The sequence below is a fragment of the Cadophora gregata genome, assembly GCF_030347475.1.
Source record: "Cadophora gregata isolate MNR1 chromosome Unknown scaffold_18, whole genome shotgun sequence".
Classification (NCBI taxonomy): Eukaryota; Fungi; Ascomycota; class Leotiomycetes; order Helotiales; family Ploettnerulaceae; genus Cadophora; species Cadophora gregata.
In genome coordinates this window covers 1,418,532-1,437,514 of record NW_026695941.1, presented here as the reverse complement: position 1 = coordinate 1,437,514, position 18,983 = coordinate 1,418,532, and the positions used below count along the sequence as shown (strand labels likewise).

Sequence of the window (18,983 nt, the reverse complement as noted above, 5' to 3'; positions counted from 1 at the left end):
CCGCCGTCTCTCGCTTAGCACATCAGCGATCCAACCCTACATGACCCCAATGACTCTATGTGACTCAAGCCTAAGACGTAGTTCAGATCACAATTGAGACTCGGTAACATTTAAAATCTCACGCTCTCAACTTAACAGCCACAGCGAACATTTATTCTCAATCAACTTCCGTTGCATCCCCAATTTGCAATTTCTCCACCGACAATCAAGTAGTATTATATATAGTCTTAACGCCCAACATGGAGCCTCTGCCAGAGAAGATAAGGTAAGCCTGCGGTTCTTTACGAAGCAGTCACATCTACAGCAGATGCGACTGCATTTTCCCCAGCGCGTATGTCGACTGACTTCCAAGTAGCAAGAACGAACAAAAGCGACGAGCTAAGCAGCTCGAGAAGGAGCAACGAAGAAATCAGCAACCTGCTACACCTCAAACATCATCAGGCAGTGAGTCAGAAAACATGCCTCACCAACACCACGAAAACCGACTCAAGCTCTTCCAATCCCTGAGGTCGACACCAAGTCACCACCTCTATCCATCCTCCTTCGAACCAAATGTTGAAGACTTGGCTGCGTTGAAGAGCGAATTGGAGTCAATCAAGACAGGAGAGCAAGATACCTCTAGGGACATCAAGCTTCGTGGAAGAATAATCTTCATCCGTTCGGCGGGCAAACGTCTACGCTTCTACGTTATTCAGAATGGAGAAGAACAAATCCAAATTGTTTCTCAAGCGCAGGAAGTAGACGATATGGCAGTTTTCCTCCAACAGCACGAACACCTTGGTCGCGGCGATATTATCGGCGTCATAGGCCACCCAGGTCGGACAGCACCACGCGGTCGCCCCGTCGGTGAACTATCTATCTTTGCTAGCGAAATCATCCTGCTCGCTCCATGTCTCCAGATGATACCCAAGGACACAGGGTTCACTGATGCCGAGCAAAGACACCGCAATCGACCTTTAGACTTAATAGCCAATCGCTCAACTCGCGATTTGTTCCGCACCCGTCATCAGATGAATATGTACATTAGCAATTTCCTCAGTGCACGCGGCTATATCAGCGTTGAGACTCCAATTCTCAACCAAACCGTAGGAGGTGCATCCGCCAAGCCGTTCACGACATACCATAACGCCCTGAAGCGAGACCTCTTCCTTCGCATCGCGACCGAACTTCCACTCAAGCAGCTTGTCGTCGGAGGACTCGATCGCGTATTTGAGATTGGTAGGGTGTTCAGGAATGAGGATATCGATCTAACGCACAATCCTGAGTTCACAAGCTGCGAGTTCTATCAGGCAGATGCAAATTACAACGACATGATGTCCATCACTGAAAACTGGTTTCCAGTCTCGTGAAGGAGATCAACGGTTCATACACCACTAGTTACATCACTCAGACAGGCGAGACACATCAGATCAATTGGAGCACGCCATGGAAGCGCGTCGAGATGATTCCCGCGCTTGAGGAAGCCACTGGTGTTCGCTTCCCAGATAGTCAACATCTGCATACAGACGAGTCGAGAGACTTCCTCATGGGTCTTCTAGAGAAGTATAACATCATTTGCTCCCCACCTCAAACCAATGCCCGCATGCTCGACAAGCTCGTCGGCGAATTCATCGAATCGCGATGTACGAATCCAACATACATCATCCACCACCCCGTGATCCTCTCCCCTCTCTCAAAGGCGCATCCTCTCTATCCAGGTCTTACCGAGCGTGCAGAGGCATTCGTGTGCAAGCGCGAGATCTGCAACCTGTTCACCGAATTGAACGATCTTTTTGAGCAGCGAGAAAGATTCAAGGAACAGGCGAGACAGAAGGCTCAGGGTGATGAAGAGGCGCAGGGGGTTGTGGATGAGGATTCTGTAGGGCGCTGGAGTATGGATTGCCGCCTACGGGTGGGTGTGGGATTGGATTGGATAGGCTGTTGATGTTTTTGACGGATAATTATTCCATTAAGGAAGTGCTGGCGTTCCCGATGATGAAGGATGAGGTGGGGCAGGGAAAGGGGAAGGAGAGGGCCAAGGAGGAGATTTTGGGCGGGGTTGAGACTGATAGGGAAGGTGGTGAGTTAGAGTTGAAGAAGAAGAAGTTGATGGAGATGATAGAAGAGATGGAGAAGTTGGAGGCGGAGATAGCAGGTCTTGCTGTTGACAAGGATATGTGATTTTAAAGCAGAATGCAAATTATTGGGCTTCAATTGTAGTTAATTATAATCATTGTTTATCCAAGCGTTTAAATGAAAGTTGTATTTTAACCTTTCGGCAGGTTCCTTAAGTTGGTGCAACTGTAAAGCTCTTAAACGTAAATGTGCTGCTGAAGTGCAATGCAATGTTGTGTTGTCCAGTCCAGGACTAATGAGAATTACATCTAGCGAGGCATCGCTCGAGGCTTCCAATTGTCAATCTGGGTACCTATCATAAGGAAGATACAGCTCTTGGGAGGAATGAAAGGGATGTGGACAGTGTTCTGCATCCATCACATGCAGGCGGGCGTGACAACGAATGTGCACAGTGAAGGTGAACATCAACGAGCCCTCCCTCTCATTCACCATCACCATCACCTTCATCCGAGCCCAAGTACATTTGAGATCTAAACAGCTACTGTATCTACCCAAATAAGAACATTTCACACCAAGCACCCACGTTCCACGTCACGGTGATGCCTCTTCAAAACCATAACTGGCTTATGGTTTCTAGTCAGGACTAGTTGCTTCTCGGTCGGATTTATCTGCCTCATCGCGATTAGTTCTGTGAGTTTTGGTATTTTGAACAATTTTAGCAGTATCGCTTCGCTGAAATTGGAATTGGTGGAACGGGTTTAGATTGTTATTTTGGGTTTTTGGAGGGGTTGTTTTAAGCAGGTGGAGGGGCTGGTGATGCTTTTGTTGGTACTTTTGTTGTTTTGGTGTTTGGTGTTTGGTAAGCGAGACTGCTGTAAACGAGTCCCTAGATGGAACAGCTGCGAGAAAAAATTTCCACCGAATATCAAAATCATCGTGAATGCGATGGATTACAAGCTGAATTCAAGGAATCTATACGTCCTTTGATTTGAACAAAACCATTTGCATCTATACAAGAAGTCCCGCTTCATGGCCCAAGCGGCACTGGCTTCTCTTTTTGCTCCCTCGCTTCCTTCTCCTTGTCATAAGGCTCGTCCTCAACATAGACCTCATACTTATACCGACTGCCGGTATGATCACTTCTCAACTCCATCTGTCCAGCGCCGTACACTTTCTCTCTCGCCGTCAAAGGCACCGCATCCTCATCTGGAGCCCGCGGATACAAACCCCTCCTTCTGAGCTCGGGTACGAGCAGATCTACAACATCTTCAAACGTACCAGGAGTAGTCACATAGCCGAGATTAAACCCATCAACATCAGCTTCTCTCACCCATCTCTCCAACTCATCAGCAACCGTACTCGGCGATCCCACACCCACAGGCCCCAATCCACCAATCGACGCAATCTCCGCCACGACTTCGGGCGTCCACTCCGGCACATCCTTACTCGTCGTCGTAAACGCACTCAGCGCACTCGTAACCTTATGCGCCTCCTTCGAGTCCTCCTCCGTAATAGTCTTCCCCATCTCCAGCTTCGAGAAATCGATACCGGTCCACCCGCTGACGAGCACAAGCCCACCGATCGTGGATGCGTATTTCTTGTACGTGGCGAGCTTGGCGTGGGCTTCGGCGTCGGTGCGTCCGATAATGGGTGTGAATGTGCAGAAGAATTTGATGGATTTGGGGTCGCGGCCTTGGGAGGCGGCGAGGGAGCGGATTTTGGCGATTTTGGGGGCGAGGACTGAGGGGGAGTGCCCGGTGACGAAGATTGCTTCGGCGTGTTTGGAGGCGAATTCTGAGCCTGCTCTGAAGGGGAGGGAGATGTCAATAAGTGTCTCCAAGTTACGAGTCTCTCGCGGTACGCAGGTAGAATCGCAAGAGAGACTCACGCGGAAGTCCCCGCCTGGAACAAGAACGGCGTTCGTTGCGGCGATGGATCAACAATATGTCGGCTCTCCAAATCAAAGTACTTCCCGTGATGATGAATCGTCCTCACGAGATCTGGATCAATGTAGGCATCATTCTTCTTATCTTCTATGAGAGCCTCGCGGCTCCACGAGCCTTCCCAGAGTTTATACAGAACTCGGAGATATTCGTCTGCTTGGCGATAACGCTCGTCATGCTCGATGGGTGAGCTGATGCCGATGGCTTTGAATGCTGCTTTCTTCCAGGAGGTGACGATGTTCCTGAGGGTAATTAGATGGTGGTTTTGGTTTGTTTTAAGACACAGGAGGAACGTACCAGCCGATTCTTCCGTTTGTTAAGTGGTCGAGTGTTGAGAAGCGCTTAGCGAGGAGGAAAGGAGGTTCAAATGTCGTGCTGGCTGTAATTCCGAATGCTAGATTCTTCGTAACTGAAAACATATCAGTCGCTCTTCTTTTTGAAATGCTCTTTACTGTTATCTAGACTTACCTGCTGCCATAGCGCTGATCGGCTACATATCATCAGCGTCAAACTCATCAATTGAAGTGGGAACTCGTGACTTACAATTGTTGGATCAGTCATAGGCCACTGCGCAGCTCGACGAATACAGTTATCTAAACTGCCTTCGTATGTATCATAACCTCCATATGTATCAGCTAGGAAAAGAGCGTTGATGTTTCCACGCTCGAGAATTTTGGCAAGGTCGATCCAGTATTTCAGGTCACGTTTCGTTGCCGAGCGATCTTCTGGGTTCTACTCCGCTTGTAAGTCCAAAACCCAAATATTTTGTCTTATAGGAGATGTTACTTTTCTCATCGTGTTACAGAAAGAGAAATATGAGTACCTTCCATTGTCCAGGACTCAAATGGCCAACAGTCGACATGTCGAATGCGTTGAGCAGGATTTGCTTCTTTGGCCTACCATTTTGAGCTTCCGTTCCATTCTGATGTCCAATTTTCCCAACTTCAGGTGCCTTCGATGTCTTCGACTCATTGACGACTCCATCCTTAATTGGCGTCGTAGCCGGTGCTGAAGTCTGAAGTCTCTTCGGCTGTGGCGACGAAGCCGGATCTGACGAGCGAGTAGTTCGTTTCGGCATCTCGAGAATCCCTGCAGACTAAACAAAACAAACAAAAAATCAATCCTCCGAAATACAGTGCAGTATTTTTTCAGGAATAATAAAAGAGCTTATTTTATACTTCCTATCGTCTATGAATGTCGAACAATTCCAAGATGCCCATTTCCGCGCGATCTTGCTTACGATACCCGTAATTGCGTGCTCTTGGCGGATTATGAGCACCATCGAGATATCGCCTGGGCGTGTCGAAATGTCAACGTCTTTGCATAAGTGGGATATCAAAAACTGAATCAGGATTATTGATGTCGATCTTGGGGTGGATGCCCATATTTGAGACGAAAAAGTCAAATTTTGGCATAAATAGCCTGATGTCGCTGGTTTGGAAAGCTGCTGTCACTTGACAGTTCCCAGAGATATTTCTAGGTAATTAAAGATTCTATTCGGATTTTAATTTCTATTTGAGCACATTTTATCGAATAATGGCTACAGATGTGCTCAAGACCGAGGAGGTCTCAGCGAAAGTTGAGGTTCCTCAGTCGGGCTCGAATAGCACCCACAGCGATGCAGAAGCTGATCGAAGAGCGTTCCTGTCGACTTTTAGTCCGGAGGAGGATAAAGCCATCAGAAGAAAGGTCGACCATCGATTTCTGTTGTTGATAGTGTTGATGTACATTATCAAGAATGTAGGTCGCAAGAAGTGCTGGTTGGAGTGTCGCCAGCTAACGAAAGGGGTAGATCGACTACACGAACGCCGCTGCCGTGAAGGTACTGCAGGTTGGAAAACCTACGAATATTATGGCTCAATTGAAAATGACTGGAGATTAATATAATTGGGTGCAATCGATTTACTTCGTGAGTGTTGAGAACGCCGTTGCTACTACCTACTACTCCCCTTCCATCCCATGGCATATTCGTTTACAAGTATTCAAGACCTGTACTAACGTTAAATAGATCGCATACATCGTATTCGAAGTTCCCAGCAATCTTTTACTCAAGAGATTCTCACCCCGCAACTGGCAATTCCGAATCATGCTCTCATGGGGCATCGTTCTCGCCTGCCACGCCGCCGTGAAAGACAAACACGGTCTCTACACAGCTCGCTTCTTCCTCGGCATGATGGAAGCCGGCATGTTTCCCGGTCTTGCAGCACAGCTCTGCTCATGGTATCGAAGTGACGAGATGGGCAAACCCATCATGTGGATGTTCGGGTTGCAGAACTGCTCCGGCATCGTAGGATCCGTCCTCGCATATGGAATCTCCTATATGTATGGGCTTGGCGGCATGAGTGCCTGGCAATGGGTGTATCTTCTTGAGGGGATCATGACGATTCTGTTCTCGTTAGTGGTCTTTGCTGTGCTACCAGATTATCCGAAAAGTCCACGAAGCAACAAATGGTTGACGCCTCGAGAGCAAGAATACCTTGAAGTGCGACTTTCGGAGAATGCACCAAAGACAGAGGATGCCGCCTTCAGTCGCAAGGAGATCATCGCTTCTCTTCTCGACCCACGAACGTACTCATTCATGCTGTCTCAGATTCTACTGAATCTCGGAGGGTATGGCCTCAGCTGGCAACTTCCCAGCGTGACAACGAGTCTTGGTTTCGCAGGTCTGCCAAGAAACCAGTTGTTGAATATTCCACCTGCTGCTGCTTCGGTTCTTGCAATTATCTTTGCAGGCTGGTTTCTGAAGAGGGCTTTTATTACGAGACCGGCATTCGTGATGTGGATTTGTGGTGGGGCATTGGGCTTCTTCATTACGCTCGCCGCAACAAGAAATAAGTATGCAGTGTACATTGCCTGTGTATTTGGAACGATGTTTTATTCGGTGTACTTCATCCCTTTTTGGCCATGTAAGTATCCTAGAACTCACATATTTCTGAGCACTAGCTGACATTCGATTTTCTAGGGCGATCATCTACCCTGGCCGGGACAACAGGCACAGCATTCACACTCGCTTTCCAATCCTGCGTAGGACAAGTCGGTGGTGTAATCGGTCCACAACTTTTCCAGTCCAAGTATGCGCACAATGGGTACAAAGTACCTTTTGCGATATGCGCTAGTGCGATTGGTGCTGGTTGGCTCGCTAATGTGTGGACTTGGTGGTTGACGAGAAATGTTGAGTGGGATGTAAGGAGGATTCGGAGGCTTAGGATTAAGTCTGAGCGGAAGGGTGAGGTTTTTGCTGATGACGATGTCAAGGTCTTTGAGGAGAGAAAGGTATTTGGGCGGGGGTTTGTGAAGCGAGGCGGGGTGGTTGAGTAGTCGTGATTTATCAGTGGGTGTTGGGAGAAATAAGGATTTACGCATGCAATTAAAGCATGGAAAAAGTCAGTAGCTGCAGAGTAGCATGAAGGTTTAGACAAGTCTATATGTATAAATAATAAACATACCAAGCAGTGACAGGAAATCATGGACTGACGAGATTCAGAATTAACAGGTTTTTGATCACTCTATTATTGGATATCCCAATACCTCCATCTGCTTTTTGTCTCGAAAGATTATGTTCGCCATTCTTGAACTCATTTCACAACTTCTTCGGAGTAACCGAAACACTCTCCGCACTCTCATCCACACTCCTCTCACTTTGAATCTCCTCCTCACTCCCAGCAGCCAAGAATTTCCTCTCCTCCCTCCTCGACAATGGTCGGATAACCAACCAGGTAAACGCAATCAGCACAAAACTATTCGTCGCACAGAAAGCAAAACCCTTCAAGAACCTCGGAGCCTCCACAGTAGGAAACACCAGAATCCCAGTCCACGCCGTTGTGCTCTGAGCAAATAGATTCATGAAAACGATTATAACACTGCGTTGTGTGCTATCATGGCGAAGAATGTCATTTGCCCATCCATACAGGACGGAAGACATGGCCACTTGGGTATATGTGCTGTTGAAAGCGAACCATTTGGCCGCTTCAGGAACATCCCAAACGGCAAGGATAACCATGGCGGTGAAATGCCAAGTGTGCGCGAATGTGATAGCACCACTTGGTCCCCAAATCAAATCCGACGAGAAATTGACAAACAGCACGAAGAAGATTCCCAGCGCAGGAGCAGTTGTCCCAAGCTGAGTGACCTTTGGCGTTGAAAATCGTTTTAGTGATTTCAACCACAGGAGATATCCACCATAGGAAGTTGAGCCCGAGTTCCAGAATAATACAGCCCAGAAGGTCAGTACGTAAACTTTCCAGTCTGTGAAGATCTCTTTGAGCAGTTGGAGTCGAGTTTTCTTGATACGCTCGTCAACGTCGGCTTTGGTTTTTTGAAGGCGGGATATCGCAAGGGAGAGTTCTCGCTCGGAGAGGAACAGTTTATTGGGTTTAGCGGGGGTACCGGGCCAGATGAAAACGCCGGCTATGGCGACGGGAAAGGTCATTAATGCGGAAATGATAAACATCCATCTGGAGGTAGAGTTAGAAACAGCTCGTGAGACATGAATAGGGATGATGTTTTACCTCCATCCTGCGAGACCGCGGACTCCTTCGAGATTCTTAGTCGCACCACTCTGGATCATGCCAGCTGTGAGCGTTCCCAGCATTTGCCCGACGTAGAATACACCGCCTCGACGGCCCAACTCATCGCCTCGGTACCAGGCCCCGAGGACGTAGTGAACACCAGGGAAGAATGCAGCCTTCAGTTGAGCAAGTCAGTGTCAGAATCACAATAAGTAGGCAAAGGGTAAAGGCTGTATTTACCTCGAAGATACCAACAAAGAAACGATAAGCCATCAACTCTCCGAATCCTTGGGTACGATATTGCAACAACGTGAAAATTCCCCATCCGAGTTCCAGGGCAGGGATCGTCCAGTTCATGGGAAACATCGGAAAGAGAAAGGTGAAGGGAAGCTGGCCGATAACTGCTCCTGCGACATACATGGATTGCAGGTTGACGAGTTGATTTTTGTGGAAGCCGAGATCTTCTTGCATTCCGGAAACGTAGGCATTGTCTATGTTCACTTAGCAATTGTTGAAACGACGATCGGGGACATATGCGGAAGAGGCATCGTTCTTACTCAGGTTGGATTGATCGATGTATTTGATCCAATAAGCAACAACGGCATACGGCACGATGAGCAGATCAAGCTTTTGAATAAGCCTTCTCTCCTCTGGGCTGTCGTCTTTGGCGTACCAGTGCCATGGCGCACGACCTTGACGTTGTGCGTGCATCGTGAGGCAAGCTGAGAATGTTGCAGAGAGAAATGCGGACTAAATTTCCATGTGTAAAGTGGGATACAGCTTGATGTATAAGTAGGAAGTCTGAAATGAATTTGATAGACCTGAACCACGAGTAATCGGGCCTGCGTCTGGGCACCGCAGTATTCTCGAGAACCTCACCAAGAATCCCGCCTTCTCGTCGCGTGGCAATGAATCCGAAGTCAAGATCCTTATGATTCTTGACATTCCATAATTCTGATAGGGCGGACCCAGCAGAGAAGGTTGAAGTGGAGTCAGAAGCGGCCCGTGGTTTAGCTACTCGTGCTTCAGATCCAGTGTTGCACCATCGGTTCTCCGCAAAAACGCATGTTATCCGCATACTAACAAACTGATAAAGAAGACTTGCCTACATACGAGCGGTATTTGACGGGCAACTTGAACTTGTGGACCCCGACTGAATGGTTGTTGGGATGTTGGCCAATGTTTTGGGGATGTTTTCCGATGACGAATCTTAGCGAGTATTGACGAACGTTTTCTTTCAACACGTCTTGGCGTTGAAGTCTCGTCTCGCAAGAATGGGGGCTCAAGCTTTTGATTGTCCGTTATTGATGAATGTTAATTCAATTTGCCTTGTTTACTTACTTCGAGGTGTAGTCTCCGATGAAAATACGTTATTCTTCCTATTTACCTCCATTAGGGGGTTATGCACGTGACATCCGATTGGAACCTGAGGTTTCAAGGTCGAAGGCTGCACATCTCAGTACTGGGAGGATTTATGACAAGAATCTCTCATAGACAGACTCGATGTTCATCTGAAGGCGCTTTAACCTTCTGTGGAAATGATGTCACGTGTATCGATCCCAAACTTCCACATACCTAGGTACGTCTTTGCAGCACTTACCTGTAAGCTTTCTCTCAACTCAAAGGATCAGAAGTTTCGTATAATTAGAATCGTGAAGGTTTAAGGTGTACGTCGATACATCATCTGGTGTCTTCCGGGTACCTGCAGCTAGCGTTTGAATTTCCTTTGATGTCCCACCAGGGTCGAAAGGTATCAAAAGAGTACAGATTTCGAATGGAAAGTTCATGGGTATTACGGTGACTTTGATAGCTACCCGTTTCTTTTCGATCCCCAACCTGCTTCTCTGGAAGGCATTGGAGATCTTTCATCCGAAATTATCCCTTATGTCCGAGGAATCAGAGTCTTGGAATTTACCATCCGTGATCGTATGACTAGAGAATCCATCAGGTTTAGAACAAGTACATGCTGCCTATTGGAATTTTTGTTCCGTAATTATTGTCAATTCAAAGGTACCCAGATAATCTCCTGCCAGTTTCCGTTGGATAGGGAGAGCATAGAAGAGAGCAAAGGTGACATCTACCTCGTCGGCACGGACACAGTGGCTGGCTGAAATGCAGAATGTACCGTTCTTGACGTAGAAATTGAAGAGGAGCGGGACCAGAGAAACAAGAATATTCGCATTTATGAACTGAAAGGTCTTCTAGAATACTTTTTCTGATTTTTTTGAGTGTCTTTCTTCCTCACCAACCGCATCAATGGTCAACATCGAGCTCCATGTGCCGTCCAACATAAGTTTCAACACACCTTTGTTGAGCCACGTTTGGTGTGAATCGGAGATGATACACCTTCTCAGGACGGGGATACCAATAGTACCTTCTTTGTAAAGATGCATCTGCTGAATGTTCCGAATTCCACAACAATCACTGTAATGCCAGCAACTCTTACTCCTATCACCAAAAATACCTATCATGAGCTTGGATATCAATACCAGGATCACTACTAAGAAGAACCGGTCAAGGACAAAGAATCTGTTTCGTGACTAACTGGCCGTACACAAGAAGCTGGAGTGGCGGCGGATATTAGTACGAAGGGAACGAAAGAGAGGCGCAACTTCGTCTCACGTAATCTGGATATGAATGCCAGCAAGTTGAGAACCGCTGCTCATGACAGCGATGCCTGGGAAATGATTTGAAACGACGAGAAGATCTCGTGGTGGACTAAGAATTTGTCTTTGTTGGTATGAATCATCTTTGAAGTCGTCGCTGGCCTACTGTGCGGATAATCGCGCATAGTCTGCCAGATATGGAAGTGTTCGTCTTTTAAGTTCCATTTACTACACACTACCTACAGACCGCAGAGGTGAACTTCGTGGTACTCTGTCCGCAATGACTTCTCAACGTTATCCTTGGTTTCGTCCACTTGATACGAAGTCTCAGAGCTCAAGCAATTCGGAGGCGGTTCAAGAGTTCCATAATTTCCTTGAACGATGCCGTATTCACCTTGATTTTTCTCTTCTAACCATATCATACCTAGGTAACGTCCAAACCAAATATGAGGTATCTATGTGCATAATTTCAGTGAATAGCTTGTTTTACCTCAGCAGCCTGAAAACGATGAGCTAAACTCGCCTTCTCCTTGCCATCTTACGCACGGACGCCTTTCCACCTCCATAGTCTTCTTCTTGAGGCGATACTCCAGATTGAAAGTCATCCTTGAAGCTTGAACTCGAGCTTCTCCTTCGATCCCAGTCCACCAAATCTCCTGACACAAGATGGAGGTCACCCTAGAGACTGAGAGCCGTAAGATCGACGGCGTACCTCACAGCGCACTCCGCTTCGAGTACGGCGACCCGAATGCTTTCCTCGAGATCAGCTTCCACCGTACAGTTCGTGTCCCAGACAATGGATCCTCCTATGGACTTCCACCAGACCACAGTCCTTTTCCGCTGTACTCTGTTCGCAAGTTCGAGAAGACCCTTCCTGCGGATGTCGTTGCCAAAGGCGGCTGCTTCCTTCCAATCTACCGTAGGTTTTCGTACCCCTTTCACTCGTTAGCGCTCTACTGACACAACGTTAGAAAGAGAAGCTATGTGGATGTATTTCGAAGCATCGCATCCCTTCGCAGTCATGGTCTACGTAGGTGGTATCAATGCTGTTTCAGGAGAGCCAGTCAAAGAGAACATAGGAACAATCATCCGCCAAAAGACGAAGTTGTCTCAAGGAAAGTCAATCCAAGACTACGTCGTAGCAGGACCTCAAAGATGGCTTGACGGAGTTGCAACACATGATGGCTCTGTCAGACAGTTTGTTGCCACTCCAATGGGCTCCGGGTACTCAGTTGAAGCGCAGATGACAGGAACAGAGTCTTTTGCTGGATTGCAACTTGAGGTTGTCCCGTTAAAGAATCACGGCCACAGTCGAATCAAGATCAAGGTGGTTGGCTCGACAGACTTGGCACCTGGCAGCTTTGTCTATTACATCCTCAAGCCATCGACCCCGCTCAGCAAAGTCATGAGATCTTATTGCCAGACTGAGCAGAAGGCTTATGAACGTGTGAGATTCTTGTATGATAGATCTAGCATTCGAGAAGGTAAGATTCTTGGTGTATGACATGTCGATTCGCTGACTAACTTCATGTAGAGGATACTTGTGAATCTTTGGAGATGCCGAGTGTAAGTTGGACTCTCTGGGCTCGTCAAGAACCACAATATCTCTACTTCTCCAAGCGTTTGACTGATACTGTACCAGGGTGATGTCATCGAGGCTCTTCCCGTTCAAATAGGAGGAGGCTATTCCAATAGCTGTGGAGCTGGAGCACGAGGATACCCAAAAGAGCGCAACCCCGTAACGACAATGAGTATCGCAGCTGGAGGACTTATCAAACAATCAATCGCTGAGGATATCTTTCCAGCCGAAGATTGGGATACCGAGAACAGCATCATTGCCAATGTCCAGCTCATCAATTCAGCAGTCTTCGAAAGCTTCACCGGCCTGAAGCCACCGCCAACTCCAATCACAGCTGCTACATATGCCAAGACTGGATTTCCATACTTCTCCATTTATGAAGAACCCACAGGCATTCATGGAAAATTTGAAGGTCTAAAGAGCGTTGGAGAACTGGATAAGGAGAACCGGTTTCAGATCGCACTCCACAAGCAGGAAGATAAGATTTTAACTAGAATAGTACCGGTCTCCAAAGACTACCAGACGTTCATTCCTGTTTCCAGAAGAGTTGAGAAGTTGAAGAAAGTTCGGGTGGCAACCGATCTTTGATTCTCAAATACATTCTTCAAAGAGCTTCCACAATCATGGGTTCTGGCGGCTTGAAAGGGACCTTGGACAAAGGGCTAGTGTGGACTACAAAAGTTCTACAGGGCTGATTTGCGAAATGATTCTATACTTAGCTCTGTGGTTCTTGCTCTTTCCATTCATTCAACTAGGCGATGTTGTTAGGATTTCAAATTGAAGAGGACTTCTCTCTGCTCTGGCTGATCATTTAGTCTTGAACAATCCCAACTTAGAAGCAGTTACTATTCGTTGCTTTGTGAATGTAGAAGTCTCCATTCTCTATGTGCTTAAGACTTTAAGAGCTTCTCCGACCACTTTCTTCAGGCTCCGGAATATGCTGGGCCAAGTCTTTTCCACCGATCTCACACGAGCAATTCATTCGAAGCAGCTAATACGATCTGAACAAAGAAAGAACGTTTGAATTATCAACTGCCTATTCAAGCTATGAAATAAACTTCTTTTAGCAAGGAGAAGTGACGTTACTCGCTTACCATCTACAAAAGCTTCGGTACAGTGCCAGGCCTGCTTCATCTTCTTTCCTCCACCGCAACTCACGCAAAACTCGTCTTCACTGCACCACAATCTATCACAAAACACTTCTTAATTGACTAAAAGCTAGGCCAATGCTTCCGCCAGCATCGGCAGTCAACATCTCACAGATCATACAAGTCGCTGGTCTTACGCTGACCTCACCTCGGATTTTCTACAATACGATCTCCTGTTCACCTTACCTCCAAGACTACCGAACACCAATTAACCTTTGGGTATTTAGAAATCGTCAATATGGTTGCAGTTAGGCTGAGCGAGGAGCTCAAAGTCTCACTCCATGAGCCCATGGTCTCCTCAACTAGTCACAAAGTCATTCGAGTCACGTACGGCTACACCGACAAGCTCGAAATCACGCTCCACCGTACTATTCGGGTTCCAGACAATGATTTATCTTATGATCTTCCACCTGACTGCGGTGTCTTCCCTCTTTACTCTGTCAAGGAGTACAAGGATTTGCTTCCGAAGACCATGACTGCGAAGGGAGGATTATTCGTTCCGATTTATGGTTGGTAACCACATTTCAGTTTGCATCCTACTTACATCTGGACTTTTGAGAAAGGTGACTTACAAACCGATTTTAGAGCGTGAGGCAATGTGGATCAACTTTCGCTCCCGCAGACCCTTTGCTATCAAGATATACGCAGGCGGAGTCAACGTTGTATCTGGAGAACCCCAATTAGAGGGTCTCGCAACATTGCTGCGTCGCAAAATGCAGATTTCAGAAGGAAAATCAGTGCAAGATTATATCATATCCGGTGACAGTATGTATCGTCAGCGGTGGATTGACGGAATTGCATCCCATGACGGCAAGGTTATGCAGTTCGTTGCCACTCCAGTTGGCTCGGGTTATTCGGTTGAAGCTCAGGTCACTGGCAAAGATTCTACTGCCGGTCTACAATTCGAGATTATGCCTACCCGCCGTAAGCTGAATGTCCTCTATGTCAAAACCCTCACTGGCTCCACATTCGCCTTCGAGAATGTGGAGCTGTCCATTACAGTGGAAGCCTTGAAGTCTATGATTCAAAATAAGGAAGGGTTACTGACAGATCAATTTCGACTTATTTTCCGTGGCAAACAGCTTGGAGACAGTGAGTGGTTTTCGCAGTCAGATGAAACTGCTTAATCGCTAACAGTTTCCAGCAAATCGATCTCTTCTCAGCTATGGTATTCATTCGGTAAGTGTTGTTGGCAATACCGATGGATGAGATCGTTGACAACTTAGGATGCCACCTTACACCTGGTCTGTCTCCTTCGAGGTGGTGGCTCCATCGAAGACCAACCATCCCCACCTGTTATGTCACCGCAACTGCAGAAGAAGAAAACCGAGGAGTGTACTAGCATACCCAGGCCGAAGGACACATGCATCAAGGAGGCTGAGATGGCAATTGCGCCGGGCGGATTGGTCAAACAAACCATTGTCAAGGATCCTGTAGCAGCAGACGATTGGGACCAGAACAACATCATCATGTTCAACGTCCAGCTCCTCAACGCTTCCACATTTGAAGCCATCCTTGGGATTAAGGCACCCGAAACACCCGTCACTCCAGAGTTGTACAACAAGTATGGCTACCCTTTCTTCAAATAATATGAGAGGCTCAGTGGTATCAAGGGCAACTTCACCAAGATCAAAAGTGTCTCTAAGTTGGACAAGAAGAGAGGCAAGAAGCGCAAGTATCCGGGTGACGAGGTCGTTGAGTTTCCAATCGTAGAGCTCAACACTATTGATCAGCAACGACCATTCCTTCCTGTCTCCGAGATGGTAAGCCTCTTAAGTAGCTTCAATGTTGCGCAGGATATTTGAATCACTAGCATACTGGTCTACATCTGGCATACAAAACATAGGACGGACTGCGGATTGTTAATTGAATTGGGTTTTAATTGGGGCGAGTTGCCGATACTTCACATACACACCATCTTTGGTATGGGCCAAGATGCGATGATAGAGATACAGAGAAATAAATCCAATTACTGGGCGCATTGCCAATACTTCCAATTGCTAATCACAAAGCAGAGGAAGAATATGCTGCCCATCCCAAGTACGCAAGCCTCGACTTCAGACATGAAGAAAGTTTACTGAAGCCTCCCACTAACCGCATCTAACAACCATCGAACTCGAGTTATACGACCACAGCATCAGAACAAGCGCAACGACCGCAACAAACATAAAAGCCGTCGACATGAGTTTCTCCGTCTTCAACTCTTCCTCTAGCCCTCGCACCTTCTTTTTCATACTTTGCTCGCTTCTCTCCTGAGCATCGTACTGCTTCCACGCGATTTCACGGCATCTCTCAGATAGTTCTTCCTTCTGATCCCTATAATCAATGGCAGTCTCGAGCAAGTCCATAATCAGCTGCGAAGACATATCCAATGCAGCTCTCTGGGAACTCAAGAGGTGCAGCGATTGATGGTAAGTCATCACGTATGCTGGGACTCGAGCCATTGAGGCGGTAACATTGGGTGTGTTGGTGGTTTGTTCAATTTTTCTCTTTTTCTTCGATGGAGAGTGATCATCAGAGGCAGTCGGAGGTGATCTTGGTTGTTTTGTGTGCGAGTCGGCAGTTCGTGGGGGTTGGGATGATAGAACGAGATCGCGTATCATCTCTGCTCTCTTTTCCATTGTTAGAGTTCTCATGTTGTCTGTTGTAGCTTTAAGTTTGCTGCAAGATTTGAACAATTGCTTAATTTTATTTGTGAAAGAGAACGAAGAGAAATGTTGGAAGGAAATTGGGTTTTGATTAAGTACCACTTGTGTGTCTTTCTGGACTGAAATAAAAATAAAGTGTGGGTCATTTAAATGGGAGGCCTACTAACTAATTGCCAGCTAGTGTCCAGTATAAAAAGTAGGACCAGAGTTAGCTCCTTCAGGTAGACATTTTTGAAGCGAACAGATCATGTGACAGCTGAGTCTTTGACTTCGTTCAAAAAGCGTCAATATTATTATTACTATACTACTGAGCCGTTACTAAGTTCTATTGCTTATGGATGATGTGAGAGAAGTTGCATGGCCAGCATTCTGAAAACTCCGTCAAAACCAGACAACCAAGCCGCCAGAATTCCAGCTGCGAGAAAAAAGACAACGAGAATTGTGAGAAACATTCCCATGTTGTATAGACATGTCTGTCTGTCAGGAGAAGATACCTCGGCACTCAACTGCTCAAACTTCCGTTGCCATTGGTTCTTCTCCGTCTCTACAGCCTGATTTATGTCTTTCTGCTCCTCAAGTTCTTTAGAAAGCGTTTCGTTCATCGCTATAGCATTCAGACGAGCCTGACGCTTAGATCGAGACTCATTCTCCTTAGACTTCTTGTCGGACTTTGCCAAAAGCTCTTCAATTTCCTGCTCCATGGCTTTGTTTCGACTGGTGGCAGCATCAAGAGCTTTTGACGTCTCATCTAGTCTGGTAATCAGTTTGTGGACGTTCGTCCTGATTTCCTGTGTCCTCAAATTATCTCTCTTGCTCTCTTCTCTAGCTGCTCGCATAGTTGTTTCCAGCGCTGAGGCAATGTCCTTGAGTTCATTTGTCAATTTTGCATTTTCATCCATGAGCTTTTCGACCTGGAGAATAGCTCCGTCGTGTTGAGTCTTTTCGGTGTTGAGACGCCTTTGGAGTTCATGGATCGTGGTTTGTCTCTGGATAAGCTCGGCACTCAACATACTGCAGGTCTGCATAGCACCCTCAAGGTTTTTAGTTGCCTCACTGCGTGAGATCTGCAGTATGTGATTCACTGCATCTCCAGCTTCAGCTTGCAGGTTTAAGTACCTGACTCTCTCTTGTAGATCAGTGTTTGCACCGCTTAGACTGTCGATTTTCTCTTCTTGCTGGTGGTTGGTCTCCCCTTGTTCCATGATGACTGCATCCTTTCGACGGAGAAGGTCTATCAATTTTTCGTTCTCGGTCGATAGCTCTTGAAGCTGCTCTGTCTTCTGCCGATCAGAATTGGATAAAGTGTCGATGACGGTGTCTTTTCCAGCGACAGAGCTCTCGAGCTTTTCCTTCTCGACTGATAGTTCTTTAATTTGGTCTTTCATAGAACCATTGTCAACCTCCAAAACCTCTTTGCGGGCGATGAGTTGTTGATTAGATATCCTCAATTGTTCGTTTTCGGCCATCTGGGCTGCCATTCCAGAGTTCGAGACTTCGAGCTGTTCACGAAGGTGATGGTTGTCCCGCTGAACTTCATGTAGCTGACAATCTCGTCTATTAAGCTCATTGGCGTAATGATAATTGATTGAAGAATCCGACAGGGTGTTGAGTGCCATCGGGTGGCAGTATGGCTGCTGATATTGCATGGCGTGTTGTTGATAACTCGCGCAATGCTGCTGCTGCTGGTTGGGAAAGCCATAGAAACCGTGACTCCTCACCATGGCTGGCGCAACAAGTACGTTGGACCCCAAACCCGCCACAGAAAAGCCGCTATTATCTTGTGATTGTTCGAAAACGCTTTGACGTCTCACTGATCTTGAGGCTTCATATATCTCCATTCCTCCATTGACGACCAGAGGCTCTGTTGGGAAGGCCGCCTCATTTGCATGTTCATCTTCAAGGCTTGGAGCTTGGTTCGTAGCATCGCCGTCACCGATATGTCCTAAATGCTCCAAAGCTTGGTCGGTAGAGCCTCTCTCATTCGTAGAACTTGATTGAGGAAGAAAAGATTTGACTTCGTCAGGTTGGCCCGCTGATAGCGGGGGGGAATCCGGCAGAGGCTGCAGAATGTTAATTTTATTGACGCTCCATTATTGAAGCATAACGAAATCTTACCGGATAACCAGTTGAAGTAGTCATATCTATTTCTCCAGATCAAAGAGGTTCTTAAGATGTTACGGTTGCGACTCGAAGTGCTTCTCCTTCCTTGGGTGTCTTGGTCAGAGCATTTCGACGTAGATCCTTCTCTCTATTTCCACCAAAATTGTGCTGATGCTGATAAGTGATGGTTGGAAAAATGATATTCGAGAAACATTGTGAGTGCCGCTAGAATAACGGCACCGGCGACGCCCTAGTTTGGTGCGCCAAAACTTGATGTTGGGATGACATAGGTGCCACGCACAAATCAGCTATTTTGACGATGCTTGGCGAGGTTGAGAGCATGGGGCAAATGAAATGTACCTCCAAATACATCAAATATTACTATTCACAGAGCAC

The 18,983-nt window shown here is 46.9% G+C and overlaps 9 protein-coding genes across 9 annotated transcripts; 5 read left to right on the top strand and 4 right to left on the bottom strand.

Moving 5' to 3' along the window:
* Positions 1-239: 239 nt before the first annotated feature.
* On the top strand, positions 240-1,349 carry KRS1_2 (lysyl-tRNA synthetase; the record flags this gene model as incomplete). The annotated part of the gene is made up of 2 exons (XM_058500350.1): positions 240-265; positions 356-1,349. 2 exons carry the CDS (start codon positions 240-242, stop codon positions 1,347-1,349), a joined length of 1,020 nt encoding a protein of 339 aa, XP_058350186.1.
* Positions 1,350-1,441: 92 nt separating this feature from the next.
* KRS1_1 (lysyl-tRNA synthetase) lies at positions 1,442-1,924 on the top strand (the record flags this gene model as incomplete). The annotated part of the gene is made up of 1 exon (XM_058500349.1): positions 1,442-1,924. One exon carries the CDS (start codon positions 1,442-1,444, stop codon positions 1,922-1,924), a length of 483 nt encoding a protein of 160 aa, XP_058350185.1.
* Positions 1,925-1,971: 47 nt separating this feature from the next.
* ONS95_006865 (uncharacterized protein) lies at positions 1,972-2,242 on the top strand (the record flags this gene model as incomplete). Its single annotated transcript, XM_058500348.1, has 1 exon — positions 1,972-2,242. The coding sequence occupies one exon, from the start codon at positions 1,972-1,974 to the stop codon at positions 2,158-2,160; it is 189 nt and encodes a 62-aa protein (XP_058350184.1). The 3' UTR covers positions 2,161-2,242.
* An 840-nt stretch (positions 2,243-3,082) lies between these two features.
* Positions 3,083-5,119, bottom strand: ONS95_006864 (uncharacterized protein; the record flags this gene model as incomplete). Its single annotated transcript, XM_058500347.1, has 6 exons — positions 4,785-5,119; positions 4,542-4,730; positions 4,467-4,488; positions 4,296-4,407; positions 3,944-4,240; positions 3,083-3,860 (listed from the first exon to the last, which is right to left on the bottom strand). Exons 1-6 carry the CDS (start codon positions 4,791-4,793, stop codon positions 3,083-3,085), a joined length of 1,407 nt encoding a protein of 468 aa, XP_058350183.1. The 5' UTR covers positions 4,794-5,119.
* A 415-nt stretch (positions 5,120-5,534) lies between these two features.
* ONS95_006863 (uncharacterized protein) lies at positions 5,535-7,316 on the top strand (the record flags this gene model as incomplete). Its single annotated transcript, XM_058500346.1, has 4 exons — positions 5,535-5,738; positions 5,791-5,829; positions 6,007-6,904; positions 6,961-7,316. The coding sequence occupies 4 exons, from the start codon at positions 5,535-5,537 to the stop codon at positions 7,314-7,316; spliced, it is 1,497 nt and encodes a 498-aa protein (XP_058350182.1).
* A 262-nt stretch (positions 7,317-7,578) lies between these two features.
* Positions 7,579-9,398, bottom strand: SEO1_4 (MFS transporter (Seo1); the record flags this gene model as incomplete). The annotated part of the gene is made up of 4 exons (XM_058500345.1): positions 9,064-9,398; positions 8,747-8,997; positions 8,507-8,682; positions 7,579-8,452 (listed from the first exon to the last, which is right to left on the bottom strand). Exons 1-4 carry the CDS (start codon positions 9,215-9,217, stop codon positions 7,579-7,581), a joined length of 1,455 nt encoding a protein of 484 aa, XP_058350181.1. The 5' UTR covers positions 9,218-9,398.
* Positions 9,399-11,778: 2,380 nt separating this feature from the next.
* ONS95_006861 (uncharacterized protein) lies at positions 11,779-13,499 on the top strand (the record flags this gene model as incomplete). The annotated part of the gene is made up of 4 exons (XM_058500344.1): positions 11,779-12,031; positions 12,084-12,596; positions 12,647-12,678; positions 12,755-13,499. 4 exons carry the CDS (start codon positions 11,779-11,781, stop codon positions 13,277-13,279), a joined length of 1,323 nt encoding a protein of 440 aa, XP_058350180.1. The 3' UTR covers positions 13,280-13,499.
* Positions 13,500-15,929: 2,430 nt separating this feature from the next.
* On the bottom strand, positions 15,930-16,460 carry ONS95_006860 (uncharacterized protein; the record flags this gene model as incomplete). The annotated part of the gene is made up of 1 exon (XM_058500343.1): positions 15,930-16,460. One exon carries the CDS (start codon positions 16,458-16,460, stop codon positions 15,930-15,932), a length of 531 nt encoding a protein of 176 aa, XP_058350179.1.
* Positions 16,461-16,819: 359 nt separating this feature from the next.
* ONS95_006859 (uncharacterized protein) lies at positions 16,820-18,626 on the bottom strand (the record flags this gene model as incomplete). Its single annotated transcript, XM_058500342.1, has 2 exons — positions 16,820-18,547; positions 18,603-18,626. 2 exons carry the CDS (start codon positions 18,624-18,626, stop codon positions 16,820-16,822), a joined length of 1,752 nt encoding a protein of 583 aa, XP_058350178.1.
* Positions 18,627-18,983: the final 357 nt, after the last annotated feature.